The following is an 18,640-nucleotide window of genomic DNA, read 5'->3' on the forward strand; positions in this document are numbered from 1 at the left end:
CTTTTGTGTCAAACGTGGACATTGTACATTTACTTTCCTCATCTAAGTCATTCATATATATTGTAAATAATTGCAGCCCCAGCACTGATCTCTGTGGCACACAATCAGTTGCAAGTTGCCAGCCTGAAAATGTCCCTCTTATCAATCCTGCTACAAAGGTCAAGGCGGAGAATTAGGGCTTTTTCCAATCTTTCCACTGGACGACAATTTCGAAAAAATTAACAATATTTGTGGCCTGACATATTTTCAAATGTCACAGCCTTTATTGTTTCAAGAAATATTGAGGAGCTGAGAAATAAATTGAGAAGGTAGTCTTGATGAGATTATATTGAGCACCACCTTATGACTTCCATGTGCCAAGTTGGAAGTAAATGCTTCCCCTTTCCTTGATGGAGAGCCTTGTCTCGTCAAAATGCTGAGAAGATACATTTGCATCTTTTCCCTATCCTTCTCTGCTACTCTGTCTGGATACCACATCTCACAAGAGAGAGAAAAGTTGTCAGTGAGATTGATGCAATATGAATGGATGATATGTCTGCCAAAGCTGAATATCTGAAGGTGTGAGGAATGGATGAGAGGGTTGAAGCAATGTAACTGTCTGAGATTGAGGTGAAGCATTTGAGTTTTAGGCATAGAATCAAATTATTCATTTTTTACCTTTGAGATGACATGCATTGATCAGCATGATATGTTGGCAATGCAATGGTTAGAAGACATCAGAAGATGCGCTACTGACCTTAGCCACTGGGGGGGGAATGAATAATAATTTTATTGCATGGCTGCCAGTTCCTTGAGGCCTGATTCTTGGAAACCACCTCCAAGGGCACATGATTCCAAACCCTGTACATACTGTGTGCAGAGCTACTAGCAATCTACAGAAAGTGACCTCCTTCCTCTTGACCTCCTTGATTAACTCCTCCAGCATTATGTCAGAGAACCTGGGGTCACTGACTGTGGCCTGGTGATGCATTGATAGTCTTCTTCCTTCCTTCAAAGGCCTTTACAATTATTGCTGACACCTACTGCAAGCTGAATACATTTCTCTTTAAGAGGAAGGTTCACCTGACCCGAAACGTTAACTCTGCTTTCTCTCCAAAGATGCTGCCCAACCTGCTGAATTTCCAGTAATTTCTGATTTTGTGGCATTTTGACTAGACATGTGGTACTTGCACACTGAGATTTCTGTGCCTGCAAACCAGATTGATCAAATTTTTAGTCCCGAGGTTCTCAGCATTTGCACGAATACCTGACTTTTTTGTGTAATATGATAAGTTAGAGGTTGCACATAATGATCTCTTCTTTCTACGCCTCTGTTGTTATTAAGGTTAAATTCAAAATCATCAATGACCACTTTTACAGCAAGAATAGAAAAGCAGCATATTATGTAAATGGACAGAATCTGCAGAACTGTGAGTTATAAAGGGTGCCCTGGTACACAAATCACAAAGCTAGAATACAGGCCGAGCAAATGATTAGGAAGGTGAATAAATTACTATCACTTATTTACGGATAAACATTATAAAGTTAGGATATTTTGTTATTGTAATATAGAACATAGATAAAGTCACATCTGGAATATAGTTTATAGTTTTGCTCTGTTGATTTAAATGACATAAATATATTAATGGTGAACTCAACAATAGTCTGTGATAAAGAATTCCATAGATGCACTCCACCTCTGGGATAAGAAATTCCTCCTTATCTCTATGTTAAATGGGTGACGCCTTATTCTGAGTTTAGCCCTCTGGTCCCAGACTCTCACACAAAGGGAAACTACCTTTCTGCATTTACCTTGTCAAGTCCTCTAAAATCCTCCTTATTTTTGTACTTTATTCTTTTTGAAATAAAGGCCAGCTATCCATTTGCCTTCCTTAATACCCATTGAACTTGGATGCTAATTTGGATCTGTGTATGAGCACTCCCAAAACCCTGTTCTGTAGTTTTCTGCAGTCTTTTTCAATTTAAATAATCTTCAGTTCTTCTAATCTTCCTACCAAAGTGCATATCCTCACACTTCCCCACACTACGTTCCATCTGACAAGTTTTTGTCCACTCATTTAAGCTGGCCATATTCCTCAGGGATCAGTTAGCTTATTTGACTGGATGTCTTGTTTGTAGTGCAGAGGAACGCTGACATTATGGTCTTAATTTTCACACCAGTTGAGGACACTAGGCAGGTCCTGCCTTTACAATTTGCCCCACGCCTGACGTGTGGTTACTCTCAGGTTAAACCCACTACCAGGGTTTCTCTCTATCTCTCTCTCTCTCTCAGAGTGGTCCTCTAGAACTATGGTGAATTTGCCTATAACCATCTGCAGACTCTTTGTGTCATCCTCACCATTTGCTTTCCCACCTTTTTTTACGTCAACTGCACTCTTGGCTATAGTCCATTCACTTGCCTTATCCGTGTCATTAATATGTACTGTAAATAATTGTGGCCTCAGCACTGCTCTCTTTGGCACTCCATTAGTTATAAGTTTCCATTTGAAAATGTGTCCTTTATCCTAACCCTCTGTTTTCTATTAGTAAGCCAATCTTCTACCTATGCTAATAAATTGCTGATTTTCTGATGGAATGAAACCCCAAATTCCACGTTTTAAAGTTATTATTATATTATACTATACAAAAACCAAATACAGCAAACAATACTAACAACACACCATCAACTATAAACATTGGATTATCATTTATACATCCCAGAAGATGGGTAGTGTTAGTTAGCTCAGTTGGCTGGATGGCTCATTTGCAATGTATTGTGATATTAACAGTGCAGGTTCATATCCTGTAAGGTCGTAAGGATATGGTGATTCTCAAATGAAGTTTAGCACCAGTTGTCTCTCTCTCTCTCTCTCTAATAAGAGTATGGGCCTATGATGACTATCATCACAAGAGAAAACCAATAAGTATCATTACTTACAATTTTAACTGAACATTACTCCTTAAACTTTGAATTCCACTACCACAGTGTTCCCACCCAACCCAAGAAGACTTATGGATACTTATCAGGTTCTTGAAAGTTCCTTCACTTCCTGGCATCAAAATAAAGTACCACAATTCTCAGAAATTCACTTCAATTTTCCTAAAGATTCCTGCTATCGTTTAATGCATGTGCTTTCTTTGGGGGTCATTTGACTAACTTAAGCACCTCACAACTGTGAATACTCCAGCTCAAGTGTCGACTTCAATACATATGACTCTATATCTTTTCTTTAGAGTCTAGCAACTTTAGCTCAGAAACTTCTCTAATTCCCAATAGTCCCCCTGCATCTTGTTCACAGTTACTTTCCAGTTAATAGAAGGCTATCCGGCCTGATTTTCTTTTTGCAGTAAGAGAGGACTGGTTAAAACAAAATAGTGAAAGCATTTTCCAATCTCTAGCTGTCCCATCCCAGTCATAATTCTACCATTTAAATGGTTGTGTGCGAGGAATGGGCATGTTCCAATTGCATATCAGTGTTTTCCAGATTCAGCTGTATATATCAGGCTGTAGCTAGCTCTAGTAGTATCTTTTTTTACTAGTCAGACACAAGAAACATGTGCCGATCACCCCTAGTAGGAACAGGCTTAAACTTTGGGAATCTTTCAGAGTGGTAAGGAATCCCTTTTAGATGTGGCCACAAGAGACATTTAACTGACGGCACGCACCCTTTGGAAAATGCACAGTGACCTTTGTAATTATTTAAGATAGATACAAATGTGGATGAAAAAGTGTATAAACTAATTTACACAGTCAAGCTCATTGGAACTGTCAAAAGATTAGATTCCCTACAGTTTGAAAACAGGCCCTTCAGCCCAACAAGTCCACACCGACGAGTAACCCACCCAGACCCAATTCCCTCTGATTAGAATTGAACCTGGGACCCTGGCGCGGTGAGGCAGCAGTGCTAATCACTGAGCCACCATGGCAGCACAGTGGCTCAGTGGTTAGCACTGCACCTTCCGAGCGCCAGGGACCCGGATTCAATTCCCGCCTCGGACGACTGCCTGTGTGGAGATTGCACATTCTCCCCGTATCTGTGTGGGTTTCTTCCGGGTGCTCCGGTTTCCTCCCACAGTCCAAAAATGTGCAGGTTAGGTGAATTGGCCATGTTAAATTGCCCTTAGTGTTAGGTGTATTAGTAAATGTAAGGTAGGGGAATGGGTCTGGGTGGGTCACTCTTCAGAAAAGAAATTGTCATAAAATTCCAAAACATACTGTGAAATGAAATTATCAAATGAAACTGGAAAAAACAACTGTGAAAGGTATCAAACTTAACTGTCAAGCTGCTAAGATATTTAAAACCTCTACCTTCAAATGTTTGAAAAAACTCCAGAGTGCAAAAACAATTTCTTGCTATTTTAATTTTTCTGTTGACATAAGCATGAGAATTATCATCACTGCATTAACTCTATCTGGCTAATTTCAAAACACTCCATTATCACAGTATGGTGCCTGCAATTTCACCATTTGATTGACAGCTTCAAGTGGTTATAAATTCTTGGAAGAGTGATTATGAACTCCAATGATTGTTCTTAAAAAAGCATTTGAATGAAGGATTTGTTCTTATTAGAGATGATGCTTTTGAAAGAATGTTATCATAAGTTTTTTGTGAATCAATATTTTTTTAAAAAAAGATATGATTTTCCAATAACTGTTTAGAATTTTCTTTGTTTTATCTCATCATGAGTGCTGTGCACTGTCCATGTTGAAAAATGGATAAGTTGCATGGAAGTGTAAGGGCACTAAGTAAGTATAGGGGATATAATGGGACATGAGGTGGTTAAGATGCATAGATTGGAACAGAGGCTATAAGGGGCCATAGAAGATGAGCATTGGATGGCATGGCTTGGACACTGAAAGTGTGTGGGCTGAGCTAGTGAGTGGACTGGGCTGAAGGGCTGTCTTATGCTTTCTTCTCTTTTGACAATCTTGAAGAAAGAGCCAGCATACCAAGCAGGCCTTTTGTCCATCTCACCTCTGCACTGTTTCCAGGGTCACCTGCCATGACACACAGAAGTCAGGTCTGGCAATTTTTAAAGTTCATTTTAATTATCAGACCCTCCCAGAGGTAATCTTCCCAAAATGATCAACTATCCTCAAATATTAATATGAATCAGGAAACTAGATTATTATGCTTACATAAAGGAAAGGTTTGTTTGATAATTAATATTTTTCAGAGGTTTCTAACTGCACTGATAATATTTTGCATTATGTATTTTACAGATGGTCACATTGCCCAGACTCTGCACATTAAACGAGTGAAAAATGGATCCTCAGCTTTTCTAAATTGTGAATATTCATCCTCTCAAGGGACCATTGTGGGCACTTACTTAAGGAGAAGTTTTTCCAAGCCCATTGATCTGATCTATTTCCACACAAAACAGGTTACAAAACACAAGTTATATGAACATCGCCTTGACTGTAAAGGAACTGTGAAAAATTTCACGGTAACCCTTCATCACTTTCAGGAAAGTGACAGAGACATTTACTATTGTGTTTTTGGAATACGAAATCAAACATCTGTAAATGATAGAATTGTACAAGAGACAGTGTTAGTATCAGGTATGATTTATTTTTCAAATCTTCATCTGACATAGTTTACAGAAGTAAAGCTAATCCGAAAGAAAACCAAATATATTTAAAAAATGGATATCTGAGGGTGCATGTCATTTACTGTTTTCATTCATGCTGTTTTACACAAACAATTATCTTTTCTAACTATTTGCCCTTGCATGACTTTAAACGTTTAACATTTGTCTGAGCTTTCTTGCTGATAAATTGCTGAAATTGTGCTGGCTATTGTATCATAAGATAATAACTCCTTAACTTAAATTACTTATCTTCTTTTGGCATCCTTAATTCTAAGTTGTATCCCCAGCTCTTAAATCATGGGCCTGACAAAAGAAAGCTTGCATTCAAAATTTTCCAGGAAAATATGAAAGAATTCTTTCAATACTCCCTTGATCCACTTTCCCAATGGAAAGTAAAGTTCCAAGGTAGATAACTTTTCCTTTTCGTAGATCTGGCTATCAGAGTTCAGGACTCAGTCTTGCAACTATTTTCAAGTGATGTGAGACCTAAACCTAATATTATTATCTATTTTGAATATAATATCGGTAAGAAGCTAATGAAAACTTCTATTCTTCCAATAGTGTCATGGGTTTTTTTTTAAACTTTGTGGAGAGGAAAGATGGAGCATTTGTAGGGTAGATCTTAAAAGACTGACGTGAGTATTCATTGTCTAGCAGTATAGAATGACAATTTTAATACTCTATCTGCTAAATCTCAACACCTCTTTCATGCCATGTTACTTTGAGTATGTGACCATTAAGAACCTTATACCTTCTGCTTCATTGCATAACCGATGTCACGTTCTGGCACTTAGTTATTCATTTATTAAATCCATTCAAATTTCTTTGAATTGTTGCATTGATTAATAGCATCATTGGCATAGCCCCAGTTTGAATCATCCACAACTATTGATAGTTTACAAGTCATTTAGAAGAATATTTTAAATCAGTTAACAAAAAAGAAACCCATTACTAACTCCCGTGAGGTACTGCCAACTTTGCTATTTGTTTCTGAACCGAGGATATAACTAGCTAATTGTTTTGTCATGTGCATGATGAACCTTCTGCATTAATCTGTTATTGCAATAATGTCAAATCACTTCCCAAAATCCAGGTACATTAAAGTTCATTGCCTCAACCCTTATCCACTAAATATAACTCTCAAATGGGGGTTTCAGAGAATTGGTCAGCCATTATCTGCCCCTTTTAAACACAGGCTGACACTCTTTAACAGAACTATCTTTCCAGGTGATCCCTTAAGCTGTCGATCATCAACATCTCCAATACTTCCCTGTCAGTAAGGGTAAAATCCAGAGGTCTGTCATTTTTATAATTTTGCCCTTGCCTCCTTTCTAAAGAACAAAATCACTTTTTTTCTATTTTTTAATCTGTTGGTACATGTCCCAATGTCCATACCTTTTTAAAAAAACATAATGGTAGGATTCAAAATTCTCTCTGCAAATACGATAAGGATTCTGAGAAAAGAAACATGTCTGAGCATTGTGGAATTCTGTTGCTAAGCCTATCTGGAAGATCTTCCTCTTTAAAAAAAGATATTTCAATCTGCTAAATTGAACTCGGCTTTCATAGAAAAATAATTCTAGAACAGTGATTTGTTACTAAACTAAATAAGTTTTCTCTGCCAATTCTATGTATGTGCACTGAGTAGAGGGCCTAAACAGCATAAAGTGGCTTTACATAAGACCATTCGAAATAGGGACAGGAGCAGGTCATCTGGCCCATCGATCCTGCTCTGTCATTCAACAAGATAATGTCTAATCTGTTTGTGGATTCCACTCCACTTATCCAACTGCTCACCACAGCTCTTAATTCCTTTACTGTTCAAAAATCTATCTGTTTGCCTTAAAAATATTCTACAAGGTCGTCTCAATTGCTTCACTAGGCAAGGAATTTCACAGATTCATAACCCTTTGGGTAAAGAATTTTCACCTCAATTCAGCCTTAAATCTGCTCCCCCTTATTTCGAGGCTTTGCCCCCACTTCCAGTTTCACCGGCCAGTGGAAACAATCTCCCTGCTTCTATCTTATCTATTCCACTCATAATTTTATGAGTTTCTGTAAGATTCCCCTCTCATTCTTCTAAATTCCAGTAAGCAAAGTCCCAGTCTACCCAATCTCTCCTCAGAAACCAACTCTCTCAATTCCAGGATCATCCTTGTGAACCTCATCTGCACCTCCTTTAGTGCGAGTACACTCTTTCTCAAGTAAGGAGATCAGCACCCTGAACAGCTGAAAAAAAATCAGATCGGTTTTTATGACAAACAACTATGGGTTCATGATCATCATTAGACTTTTCTTTCCATCTGCTGTGATGGAGTTAATACTCCATTGACAATGGCACTCCACCATTACTTCATGACTACTGATGTAATCATAGGATAAGCAGAGCACTTGTAAAAATAAAAGTGATAATAAACTACTGTTAATGTTATTAATTAATATTGAGAGTTTGAGAAAGAGACTGAAGGTGAAACAATTGGAGTAAGGAGAATGAGACAAACCAAAAATTAAAGTCACTGGACCATGGTGCAGAACACATTTCTATGGGCATCCACAACTCAAAACACTATCCAGGATAAAGCAGTCCATTTGAGTTGTACTCCAACCATCATCTTAAACATTCACTCCATGCACGTGCCACTCAGTGGCAGCACTACTTAAAGTTGCTAGGCAGCAGCTCACCAAGACTCCTTTGACAGAATCTTCAAAGCTCATAACTTCTACCACCTCGAAGGTGGGCCAGCAGACACATGAGTACACCAACACCTGCAAAGATTCCCTTTAAGCTACGCACTATTCTGATGTGGAACAAATTGCCATTCCTTCATTCATGTTGAGTCAAAATTCTGGATCTCCCTCCACAACATTAATATGGGTATCCTTGGATTATATGGGTTCCCTTAGAGTGCAAAGGGACTTTGATCAGAAGGGCTGAAGGGTCAAGAAATAGAAGATTAAGTTTAATGCAGCGAAATCTGTGCTGCATTTTAGAGTGACAATTCAGGGCAGGACTTATACATTTAATAGTAAGCTCCTGGGGATTGTTGTTGAACAGAGACACCTTGGAGGGCAGATTCACGGTTCTTTGACAGTACAGTCACAGGTAGACTCTACAGGTGGGAGTGAAGGAGGTGTTTGGTATGCTTGTCTTTATTGGTTAGTACATCGAGTATAAGATTTGGGAGGTCATGTTGTGGCTGTATAGGACATTGGTTAGGCCACTTTTGGATTACTGTGTTCAATTCTGGTCTCCTTGCACAGGAAGTATGTTGTGAAACTTGAAAGAGTTCAGAAAAGATTTACAAGGATGTTGCCGTAATTGTAAGGTTTGAGCTATAGGGAGAGAGTGAATAGGCTGGGGCTGTTTATCCTGCATCGTCGGAGGTTGAGAGACGACCTTATACAAACATTTACATGAAGGGCATAGGTAGGGTGAAAAGCCAAGGTCTTTTCCTCAGGGTGGGGGAGTCCAAAACTAAAGGGCATAGGTTTAAGATGAGAGGGGAAATGTTTAAAAGGGACCTAAGGGGTAACTTTTTCACATGGAGGATGGTGTGTTTATGGAATGAGCAGCCAGACAGAGTAGGGGAGGCTGGTGCAATTACAACATATTCATATTGCTGGTATATGAATAGGAAGGGTTTGGACACCTCTGGACCAAGCATTGACAAATGGAACTAGATTAATTTAGGATACCTGGTCAGCATGGCCGTGTTGGGCCGAAGAGTCTGTTTCCGTGCTGTATAACTCTACGACTCTATACCATGGAGTGCAAGGTTTAAGATGTCAGCTCACCACCACTTTCTCAAGTGTAGCAATAGATATACAAAAGTATTGGCATTGCCAGTGATGGTCACATTCCATGAATAAATAACAAACAAAATTTGAAGTTCCCAACTGATGTAGAACATATTTTTCCTTCTGTAACGAATCCAGAATTTTATAGAAAATGAAAATAATTTCATGACAATATGGAGGTCTTATATATGGAAATATTTACAGAAAACAATGAAATATTTTGTATCTTTTCAGAATCCAGGATGAAAGACTGTAAAGCTGATTGTGGAGAAACAATAAATTGTAGAGAATTTTCATATAAGGATCCAATTGTGATTGGTGTGATTGTCGTTGCAACAGTGGCTATTATTTGTGCTTTGGTTTTGATATTTTGGCATGTGAGTTCCTAATTTCTTTATAACAAATATTTCTTCCATTTTAAGTATAATAAGAAATATCATGAAACAAATTCAATTAATATAAATTCAAATAGTACAGTTGAACAATTATCTAGACTGTTAACCTGATAAAAAAAAGCATGTTGTGTGTTACCATCCATTTAAAAATTGATATCTGTTAAATTGTTTCAGATATACCTGATATATACTCAAAGATTCTAAGAGATAGCATTAAAATTATTCTGGGTTGCTCCTTGGCCGATCTATGATCATCCTCTAACTGTCTCTCCCCTTGAAAGTAGGAAAGATTTCTGACTGAAAAAGGAAGCGAAGAAACTGCCTTTTTTTTCTCAGATCTTGTCTGAAATATGAAATAAATCAACATGGAATATTGTACACATTTGTTAGTAAAAATGTGAATGCACTGGAGAGAGTGTCAAAGTGATTTACAAAAGTGGTTCCAGGAATGAGAAACTCCAGTTATGAGGATAGTTCGAAGATGCTGGGACTGCTCTCCTTGGAGAGAAGAAGGTAGAATGGAGATTGCCACAAGGTTTCAAATTCATGAGTAGGCTGGATAGAATAGATAGGGAGAGGCTGTTCTTGCTTATAAACTGAAAAGAAATGAGAGGACTCAGATGTAAGGTGATGTGAAAAGGAAGCAATAATGTGAGGAAAACCTTTTTCACAGTGAATAGTTCTGCACTGTGTGGAAACGTGATGGAGCTAGGTTCACTTAAGGCATTCGTGGGGGCATTGGATGATAATTTGAATACAAATGATGTGGTGGATATGGGGAAAAGGCAGAAGATTGGTACTAGGCTAATAGAACTAGTGCAAGCAGAATGGAACAAATGGCTTCCTTCTGGGCTGTAACAAATCTAGGATTCTGGGATACTTAATGAACATTTCATAGTCTGGAAGCACAACCATAGAATTTCCCCTCTCCTCAGAGGCTTCTTGTCAGCCACAGAGGGCTCTGTTCCTTGCTTCTAAGTCAAACAGCCTGGGTTCAAATTCTAGCTGTCTGAAACACGTGTCAAAAGATGTCTTAACAGCTCGGTTAAAAACAGCTACACAAACCCACAGAAGTGAGGGTATGACATAGGGCAGTATTACCAGCCATAGAACACTGCTCATTCTGTTTCCTGTGTCAGTTATTTTCCATGCAGTTACGTAACTCGGTGATTCGCAAATGTTATCTATCTTAGAGACACCTTCTGAAAATGGCCGGGTTTTTGGGGTCTCATTATTCTGTTTTTAGAAATATGAAATGCCAAGGCAGTATTAAATAAGGATAATTCATTACCAGTTATAATGACATACATAAAGTTAATTCTGAATGAACAGCATATATGGAATCATCCTGATCTGCAAGCTGTAGAGTTTGCTACTTAGAAATCGAAATGACAAAGCAGAGGAATACAATTTCTAAAATGTGATTTTGTTTTTAGGCAAGGAAAAGATGCCAACCTGAAATGCCAACACATGGGAGAGCTCCAAACTCAGTTTATGAGGACATGAACCTAATCCGAACCCAAAGTGTGGGACGTTAGTTTTCAGATGAACTGTGTTGTCTTCACATCAGGTCACATTAGCCTGGAATGTGGCCAGTTATTTTCTTTTGCTACTTGATAATACATTTATATGTGATCATAAAATTACACATTTTTACAGGTCTTCTTGAAATTTAAGTAATTGATAAATTATTTTGTTTGTTTCACCTTTTGCCTGCTTCATGCAATATGCTAATTGCACAGGTGTTGATGGAACAGCACACCATTTGCATGGTGACTTTGGGATGGAGAGTCTGAGGGTTAGTGCTATTTGTAAAGCTACTTTTATCTCAAGAAAATATGACTTTTCTCTCTTCTCTTACCTGCTCTCAACTACCTTCAGTGTCTTTGTGCTGTATCATGTGCAAGAAAATGGAGAAATAAAGCACATGTAGAAGCAAATTATTGCAGATGCTGAACCAGGGCTCTGATGAACAGTCATCTCAACCCAAAACATTAGCTTACTCTCTTCCCATGGATACTGCCTGGCCTGCTGTCATCTCCAGCATTTTTTGTCTTCAGTCAATGCCACACTCTCATAATGCTACAGGAAGAGATTCTTGACCCGGAGGAACATCTGAACTTTAATCATAGAACATAGAACATAGAAGAATACAGCGCAGTACAGGCCCTTCGGCCCTCGATGTTGCGCCGATCCAAGCCCACCTACCCTACACTAGCCCACTATCCTCCATATGCCTATCTAATGCCCGCTTAAATGCCCATAATGAGGGAGAGTCCACCACTGCTACTGGCAGGGCATTCCATGAACTCACGACTCACTGAGTAAAGAACCTACCCCTGACATCTGTCCTATACCTAACCCCCCTTAATTTAAAGCTATGCCCCCTTGTAATAGCTGACTCCATACGTGGAAAAAGATTCTCACTATCAACCCTATCTAAACCCCTAATCATCTTGTACACCTCTATCAAGTCACCCCTAAACCTTCTTTTCTCCAATGAAAACAACCCCAAGTGCCTCAGCCTTTCCTCATACGATCTTCCTACCATACCAGGCAACATCCTGGTAAACCTCCTCTGCACCTGTTCCAGTGCCTCCACATCCTTCCTATAGTATGGCGACCAAAACTGCACACAATACTCCAGATGTGGCCGCACCAGAGTCTTATACAACTGCAACATGACCTCAGGACTCCGGAACTCAATTCTTCTACCAATAAAAGCCAGTACGCCATATGCCTTCTTCACCGCACTATTTACCTGGGTGGCAACTTTCAAAGATCTGTGTACATGAACACCAAGATCCCTCTGCTCATCCACACTACCAAGTATCCGACCATTAGCCCAGTACCCCATCTTTTTGTTATTCTTACCAAAGTGAATCACCTCACACTTAGCTACATTAAACTCCATTTGCCACCTTTCTGCCCAGTTCTGCAGCTTATCTATATCCCGCTGTAACCTGCCACATCCTTCCTCACTGTCTACAACTCCTCCGACTTTCGTATCATCCGCAAACTTGCTCACCCAACCTTCTAACCCCTCCTCCAGGTCATTTATAAAAATGACAAACAGCAATGGTCCCAAAACAGATCCTTTCGGAACACCGCTAGTGACGGCACTCCAAGATGAACCTTTACCATCAACTACTACCCTCTGTCTTCTTCCAGCCAGCCAACTCCTAAACCAAACCTCCAACTCACCCTCAATGCCATACCTCCGTATTTTTTGCAGTAGTCTACCATGGGGAACCTTATCAAATGCCTTACTAAAATCCATATACACCACATCTACCGCTTTCCCCTCGTCCACCTCCTTAGTCACCTTCTCAAAGAATTCAATAAGGTTTGTGAGGCATGACCTGCCCTTCACAAAACCATGCTGACTATCCTTGATCACATTATTTCTATCCAGATGTTCATAAATCCTATCCCTTACAATTCTCTCTAAGACTTTGCCCACAACAGAAGTGAGACTCACCGGCCTATAGTTACTAGGGTTAGCCCTACTCCCCTTCTTGAACAAGGGAACCACATTTGCTAGCCTCCAATCTTCTGGCACTACTCCTGTAGACAACGAGGACATAAAAATCCAGGCCAATGGCTCTGCAATCTCCTCCCTTGCTTCCCAGAGAATCCTAGGATAAATGCCATCAGGCCCAGGGGACTTATCTATTTTCACCCTTTCCAGAATTTCCAACACCTCTTCTCTACATACCTCAAAGCCATCCATTCTACTTAATTGTGACTCAGTATTCACATCGACAACAATGTCCTGTTCCTGAGTGAATACTGACGAAAAGTATTCATTCAGTGTCTCCCCAATCTCTTCAGCCTCCACACGCAACTTCCCACTACTATCCTTGACTGGACCTATTCCTACCCTAGTCATTCTTTTATTCCTGACATACCTATAGAAAGCCTTAGGGTTTTCCCTAATCCTACCAACTAAGGACCTTTCATGTCCCCTCCTTGCTGCTCTTAGCTCTGAAGGAGGGGACATGTCTCCACTGTCTCCAATTAATTGCGCACAGAATCAAATTTAATCAATTACAGGAAGAAAAGTGGATGCAAATCTATGAACAAATTTGCTCCATCACTAAGTCTAACATATGCGACATGGAGCTGAGATGGCAGCAGTTCCAAATTATTAATTCTTCGTTAATGCACAAATTGACAAAATATTGCTTATAAAGCAAATATGTGAAGTTTTATGTACTTATAGTTGATTACAATGAGCCATCATGTGTGTAACAAGACAGTGTCAGCAAACTGTATGGTTGCATGGGACTGATAAAGTTTCTTCTGCATGGTAAAATCAATACAGAGGACACCCAAGGACATCTGTGTCGACAATGTGGCTGAACATCAACATACTGTTATCTGCCATCATCTACGTATGTTTCAATTATGTTGCAGTGTGAGAAGATTTACAGAATCATTTTCTCTTCCGTCCTTATCTCAAGCCAAGTGTAGGATTAACATTGCTGTTCATGTCCACCTAATTTGCACAGATTCAAAAGTTGCATCTTTTGCAGGCTTTGCATGTCATGCCACCCTGTAAAACTATGTGTCTTTATCCAGTTCTCACTGCACATCTTGCTACAAGCATCACAAGAGAACAAAAACTATCTATAAGAAGTCTGACAGTTTTTAATTGCATGTTTGCACCCAATCAGTTGATTGTCGTAGTTAGCAACATGCATTCTAAAACTCAGCACATCGTTCAAATTAAAATAAATGGTAACTAGACATTGCTACAAGTTCTATTTCTCTCTGAGGGTTCTGATTCTTTGGAATTCCCTTCCTCAAAAGGCAGTGAATTCCCTTCCTCAAAAGAATCTTTAAATATTGTTCAGGCAGTGGTAGATAGATTCTGGATTATCAAGGGGATGAAGTATTATCAGGATATGGAAGAAGATAGAATTGAGGTTAAAATCTAATCAGCCGTGATCTTATTGAATGTTGAGCAATTTTGAAAGGCTGAGTAGCCTACTGTTGTTCCTTTGCCCGAAACGTCACATCGATTTCAAAGCTCCTTGGATGCTGCCTGAACTGCTGTGCTCTTCCAGCACCACTAATCCAGATACTGTTGTTCCTAGTTGGTATGTTCAGATAAGTTATGGAGAGCCAATAACCTGGTCAAAGTAGCAATAGGAAAGCAGTAGTAAATGGAAGACAGACAAATTATAGGGTGGGAACAATCAGAGCTATAAAGCTCTAACTAAGATAAACTTTCTACTGTTATTAGATTTTAAATACTCTTTGAGGCTTAAAATCATGCAATAGTTTTCATTTTAAAACAAGAACTTCTCAAGCAACAGGATGAATTTATTCTATTAGCACTTTGATTATTTGAGGCACAAAGGTTTGACTGTTTTGAATTTAAACTCATGATTAGATTAGGTTAGATTCCCTACAGTGTGGAAACAGGCCCTTTGGCCCAACAAGTCCACACTGACCCTCTGAAGAGCAACCCACCCAGACCCATTTCTCTCTTGCTAATGCACCTAACACTATGGGCAATTTAGCATGGCCAATTTACCTAATCTGCACATCTTTTGACTGTGGGAGGAACCCATGAATTTATATGAACACAAATTAATCTGATAACTATGATGTAATTGCAGAAATATATTTTATAAAACAAGGAAGACTTCCAAGTAATTAATATCTAATATCTGGAAAGGTTTCATCCCCTTGATAATCCAAAATCTATCTACCACTGCCTTAACGATATTTAAAGATTCTTTTGAGGAAGGGAATTCACTGCCTTTTGAGGAAGGGAATTCCAAAGAATCAGAACCCTCAGAGAGAAAAAAAATGTTTCCTCCTCTATGGCTGTGCATAGGATGCCTGAGAGCTGACTGCCAGAGCAAATCTTTGCACAGCTCAAGTAAAGCACTTGAGCGCGAGGAAGAAAAAGGAAGGGCATGAAGGACTGGTGAAGGCTTCCCTTAAGAAATGTAACATAAATGTCATGCATGAGAGTCACTCCTTCAGAAGAAATTGACATGAAGCAATCGCCTGTATCTTTGAGAATGCCTCCTGACAGAAAAGGTACAGGAGAAAGCAATGCCAGTGATCTCGAAGCCAAGGACCAATCCAACACCAGAAACATCTGCCAAATGCATGGTCAGAGACACAGCCCTAGATCGGGCTCATCAGTTGCTCTAGGACCCACAGAATCTATGACCAGTAACACAGAATTCTCTAGATGGACAATTATTCTCATTAGGAGTAATTGCTGATGGCGACATCCATTATCTTTGTTGAATTCTTCCATTCTGTGACTTCTATACATAATTAATGTAGCATCTTTTCTCAGTCTTTCCCATAATCTCCAACTGTAACAGTTCTGGATTTTTATTCCCTCCATCTACAGCCTAGTAGCTTTTCTAATTCTCTTCACACTGCTTCTAAGAATCGACTCAGCCTTGCAAGTTCCTTGCATTGCTTATTTTTATGCTTTACTAGGTTTCTTTATTTAACTAAAATGGCAAAATCTCAGAGAGAGCATGATATTAAAGCAACACTCTATGGCAGTATGTGCAAATTGATCAGAAAGTGCCTTTTCACATTTTTACAGTGTTGTACAGTGTCTGTACAGTGCCTACAATCAAAATATTATGTTCTAAATAACTGAGAAAGTGTAAAAACTGAATTATGAAACAAAATCTTGGTTACCCTGGGGGAATTTTAGCCACCTGCAATTATAAATCAAAGAATTCCACAGATATGTTGTTGAAAACAAGTTCAGGAAATATGGATATCAGTCATGACATCTCAGTGTGATGTTTAAACTAACCACTAAATGTCAGCTCTCTCTCTCACTGCCTCAGTTTTTCCTTTTTAATTAGCTATACAACTTCCTTTCATTTAGTTTACAATATCTTGAATATGCTATTAATGTCAGTATCAGGACATTTCTGTGACCATTATATGAACTCTCTTTTCATATTACTTATGTTAAAGTTTAAATGATGTTTTAAATTACATTCAATCTAACCTATTAAATTTGGAATGATCATATTTAAATATTGTGATGATGATAAATGTAACTGCTTTAACTGTTTTTTCTATCAACGGGTATTCTGATTTTTCTCCCATTATATTGGAAACTGTTTTTCATTCAGAGTGCCTCTCCTAAATACCTCACTAAAGACTTTACACCCACTTTTTGAATAACAATGGCAAACTTGCTTCCAACTGCTCTGCAATTGAATGGTTCATTGATATATTGATGGTTTGGAGATGGACTGGGGTGTACAAAGTTAAAAATCACAACACCAGGTTATAGTCCAACAAGTTTAATTGGAAGCACTGGCTTTCGGAGCGACGCTCCTTCATCAGGTGGTTGTGGAGGACACAATTGTATGGCACAGAATTTATAGCAAAAATTTACAGTGTGATGTAACTGAAATTATACATTGAAAGATATCTTGATTGTTTGTTGAGTCTTTCATTTGTTCGAATACCATGATAGTTTAACTTCTTTCATGTGTAAATCACAAAACTTTTTTTTAAAAATTGCATTCTCAGGTTAGCTGTAACAATTAGTGTTAGCTAGACAATATGTATAGCTAGATATATTGATGATCTCTTTGTACCAAATACAGTGAACTGAGAGCAAATTGCCTACTTGAGTTATTGCTAGACTATTAATCCAGTGATCCAGTAATATTTTGGGGTAGGTGGTAGAATTTGAATTCAATAAATTCTGCAATTAAGACTCAAAGGTTACCATGAATTGTATTTGGGGAAAACCCATCTGGATCACCAATGTTCTTTCTGGAAGGAAATCTGCCCTTCTTATCAAGTGTGACCTACATGTGACTCCAGCCCCACAGCTGATTGGTTGACTCTTAACAAACCTCTGGGCAATTATGGATGGTCAATAAATATTGGTCTAGCCTGTGAATTAATTTAAATGTCAACCACGAGCTTGACAGGGATTTGGGAATTGCTTATTTTACTGCTTTCTCCAACTCAAATTTAAAATATCTATTTATTTTACTTGTATTATCCAGGTACTCATCAAAAATTTTAGCTATCAAAATGGAAAATCTTTCTTCGTGGGTAAGGAACTATTAGCTCTGTTTTGTGGACAAAGAACATTGACTGATTTAGTTTTGTTAATCTTTATACTGAGGCAACAAATGTAGCTAATAAAAGTTGACATCTTGTTACTTTGTGGTCTTTCTTTTTGTAAAGATGATATTCAAGGCTCAGTGTTGAAATGACAATGACTTTTCAACGCTGAACCGCCTGTGGTTTCCTTTTCTTGTCAAACATTATTAAGGTGACCTTTTTTAGCTAGCGTCAATACTGCTTGCAGTTTTTACACTGGTTGAAATCTATGTTTATAACAACATCTTGCTCTATCAAGTTCACTTAACATAAAGTATCTTGGGTGTGTCACAGAAGTCAAATTATTATTTAAAAAAACTGAACACTGATTAATTATGAAGATAGAATAAAATGTGTGACTGAGGGCAAGAAAAGAGGTGTTTCTGAATGAGCTACTTTGCAAGGATTATGTAATCTGGCAGAATGGCAAAATTATTTTTGAGTTACATGTAGCAAGCTCATTGGATTACATATGATCATCGTTTACTTTATCATCACCACCTAAAGGCAAAATCAGCCTCATTTAACTTAGTTAAAAATCACACAACACTCGGTTATAGACCAACAGGTTTATTTGGAAGCAGTAGCTTTTGATGCGATGCTCCTTCATCAAGTGGTTATGGAGTATAAGATCATAGGACACAGAATTTATAGCAAAAGTTTACAGTGTGATGTAACTGAAATCGTATATTGAAAAAGAGCTGGATTGTTAAGTGAACTTTAACAATAGGTGCCATGTCGACCCA

The 18,640-nt window shown here is 38.5% G+C and overlaps 1 protein-coding gene across 7 annotated transcripts in view; it reads left to right on the forward strand.

Moving 5' to 3' along the window:
* The window catches only part of LOC122562100 (T-cell antigen CD7), a 28,044-nt gene extending 10,091 nt beyond the window's left edge, over nucleotides 1-17,953 (forward strand). For 5 of the 7 annotated variants that reach the window (XM_088000539.1, XM_088000543.1, XM_088000540.1 and 2 more), the window contains 3 exons: nucleotides 5,204-5,542; nucleotides 9,604-9,746; nucleotides 11,201-17,953. In XM_088000539.1, the coding sequence (XP_087856665.1) occupies nucleotides 5,204-5,542; nucleotides 9,604-9,746; nucleotides 11,201-11,302 (584 nt within the window). In that variant the 3' untranslated portion in view covers nucleotides 11,303-17,953. The remainder of the gene's footprint in view (nucleotides 1-5,203; nucleotides 5,543-9,603; nucleotides 9,747-11,200) is intronic. The other 2 variants (XR_015761400.1, XM_043714625.2) reach the window with 2 other exon arrangements.
* The last annotated feature ends 687 nt before the right edge of the window (nucleotides 17,954-18,640 follow it).

The sequence above is a fragment of the Chiloscyllium plagiosum genome, unplaced genomic scaffold (genome assembly GCF_037043375.1).
Source record: "Chiloscyllium plagiosum isolate Xiang-an unplaced genomic scaffold, Cpla_swu_hap1 HiC_scaffold_25, whole genome shotgun sequence".
NCBI lineage: Eukaryota > Metazoa > Chordata > Chondrichthyes > Orectolobiformes > Hemiscylliidae > Chiloscyllium > Chiloscyllium plagiosum.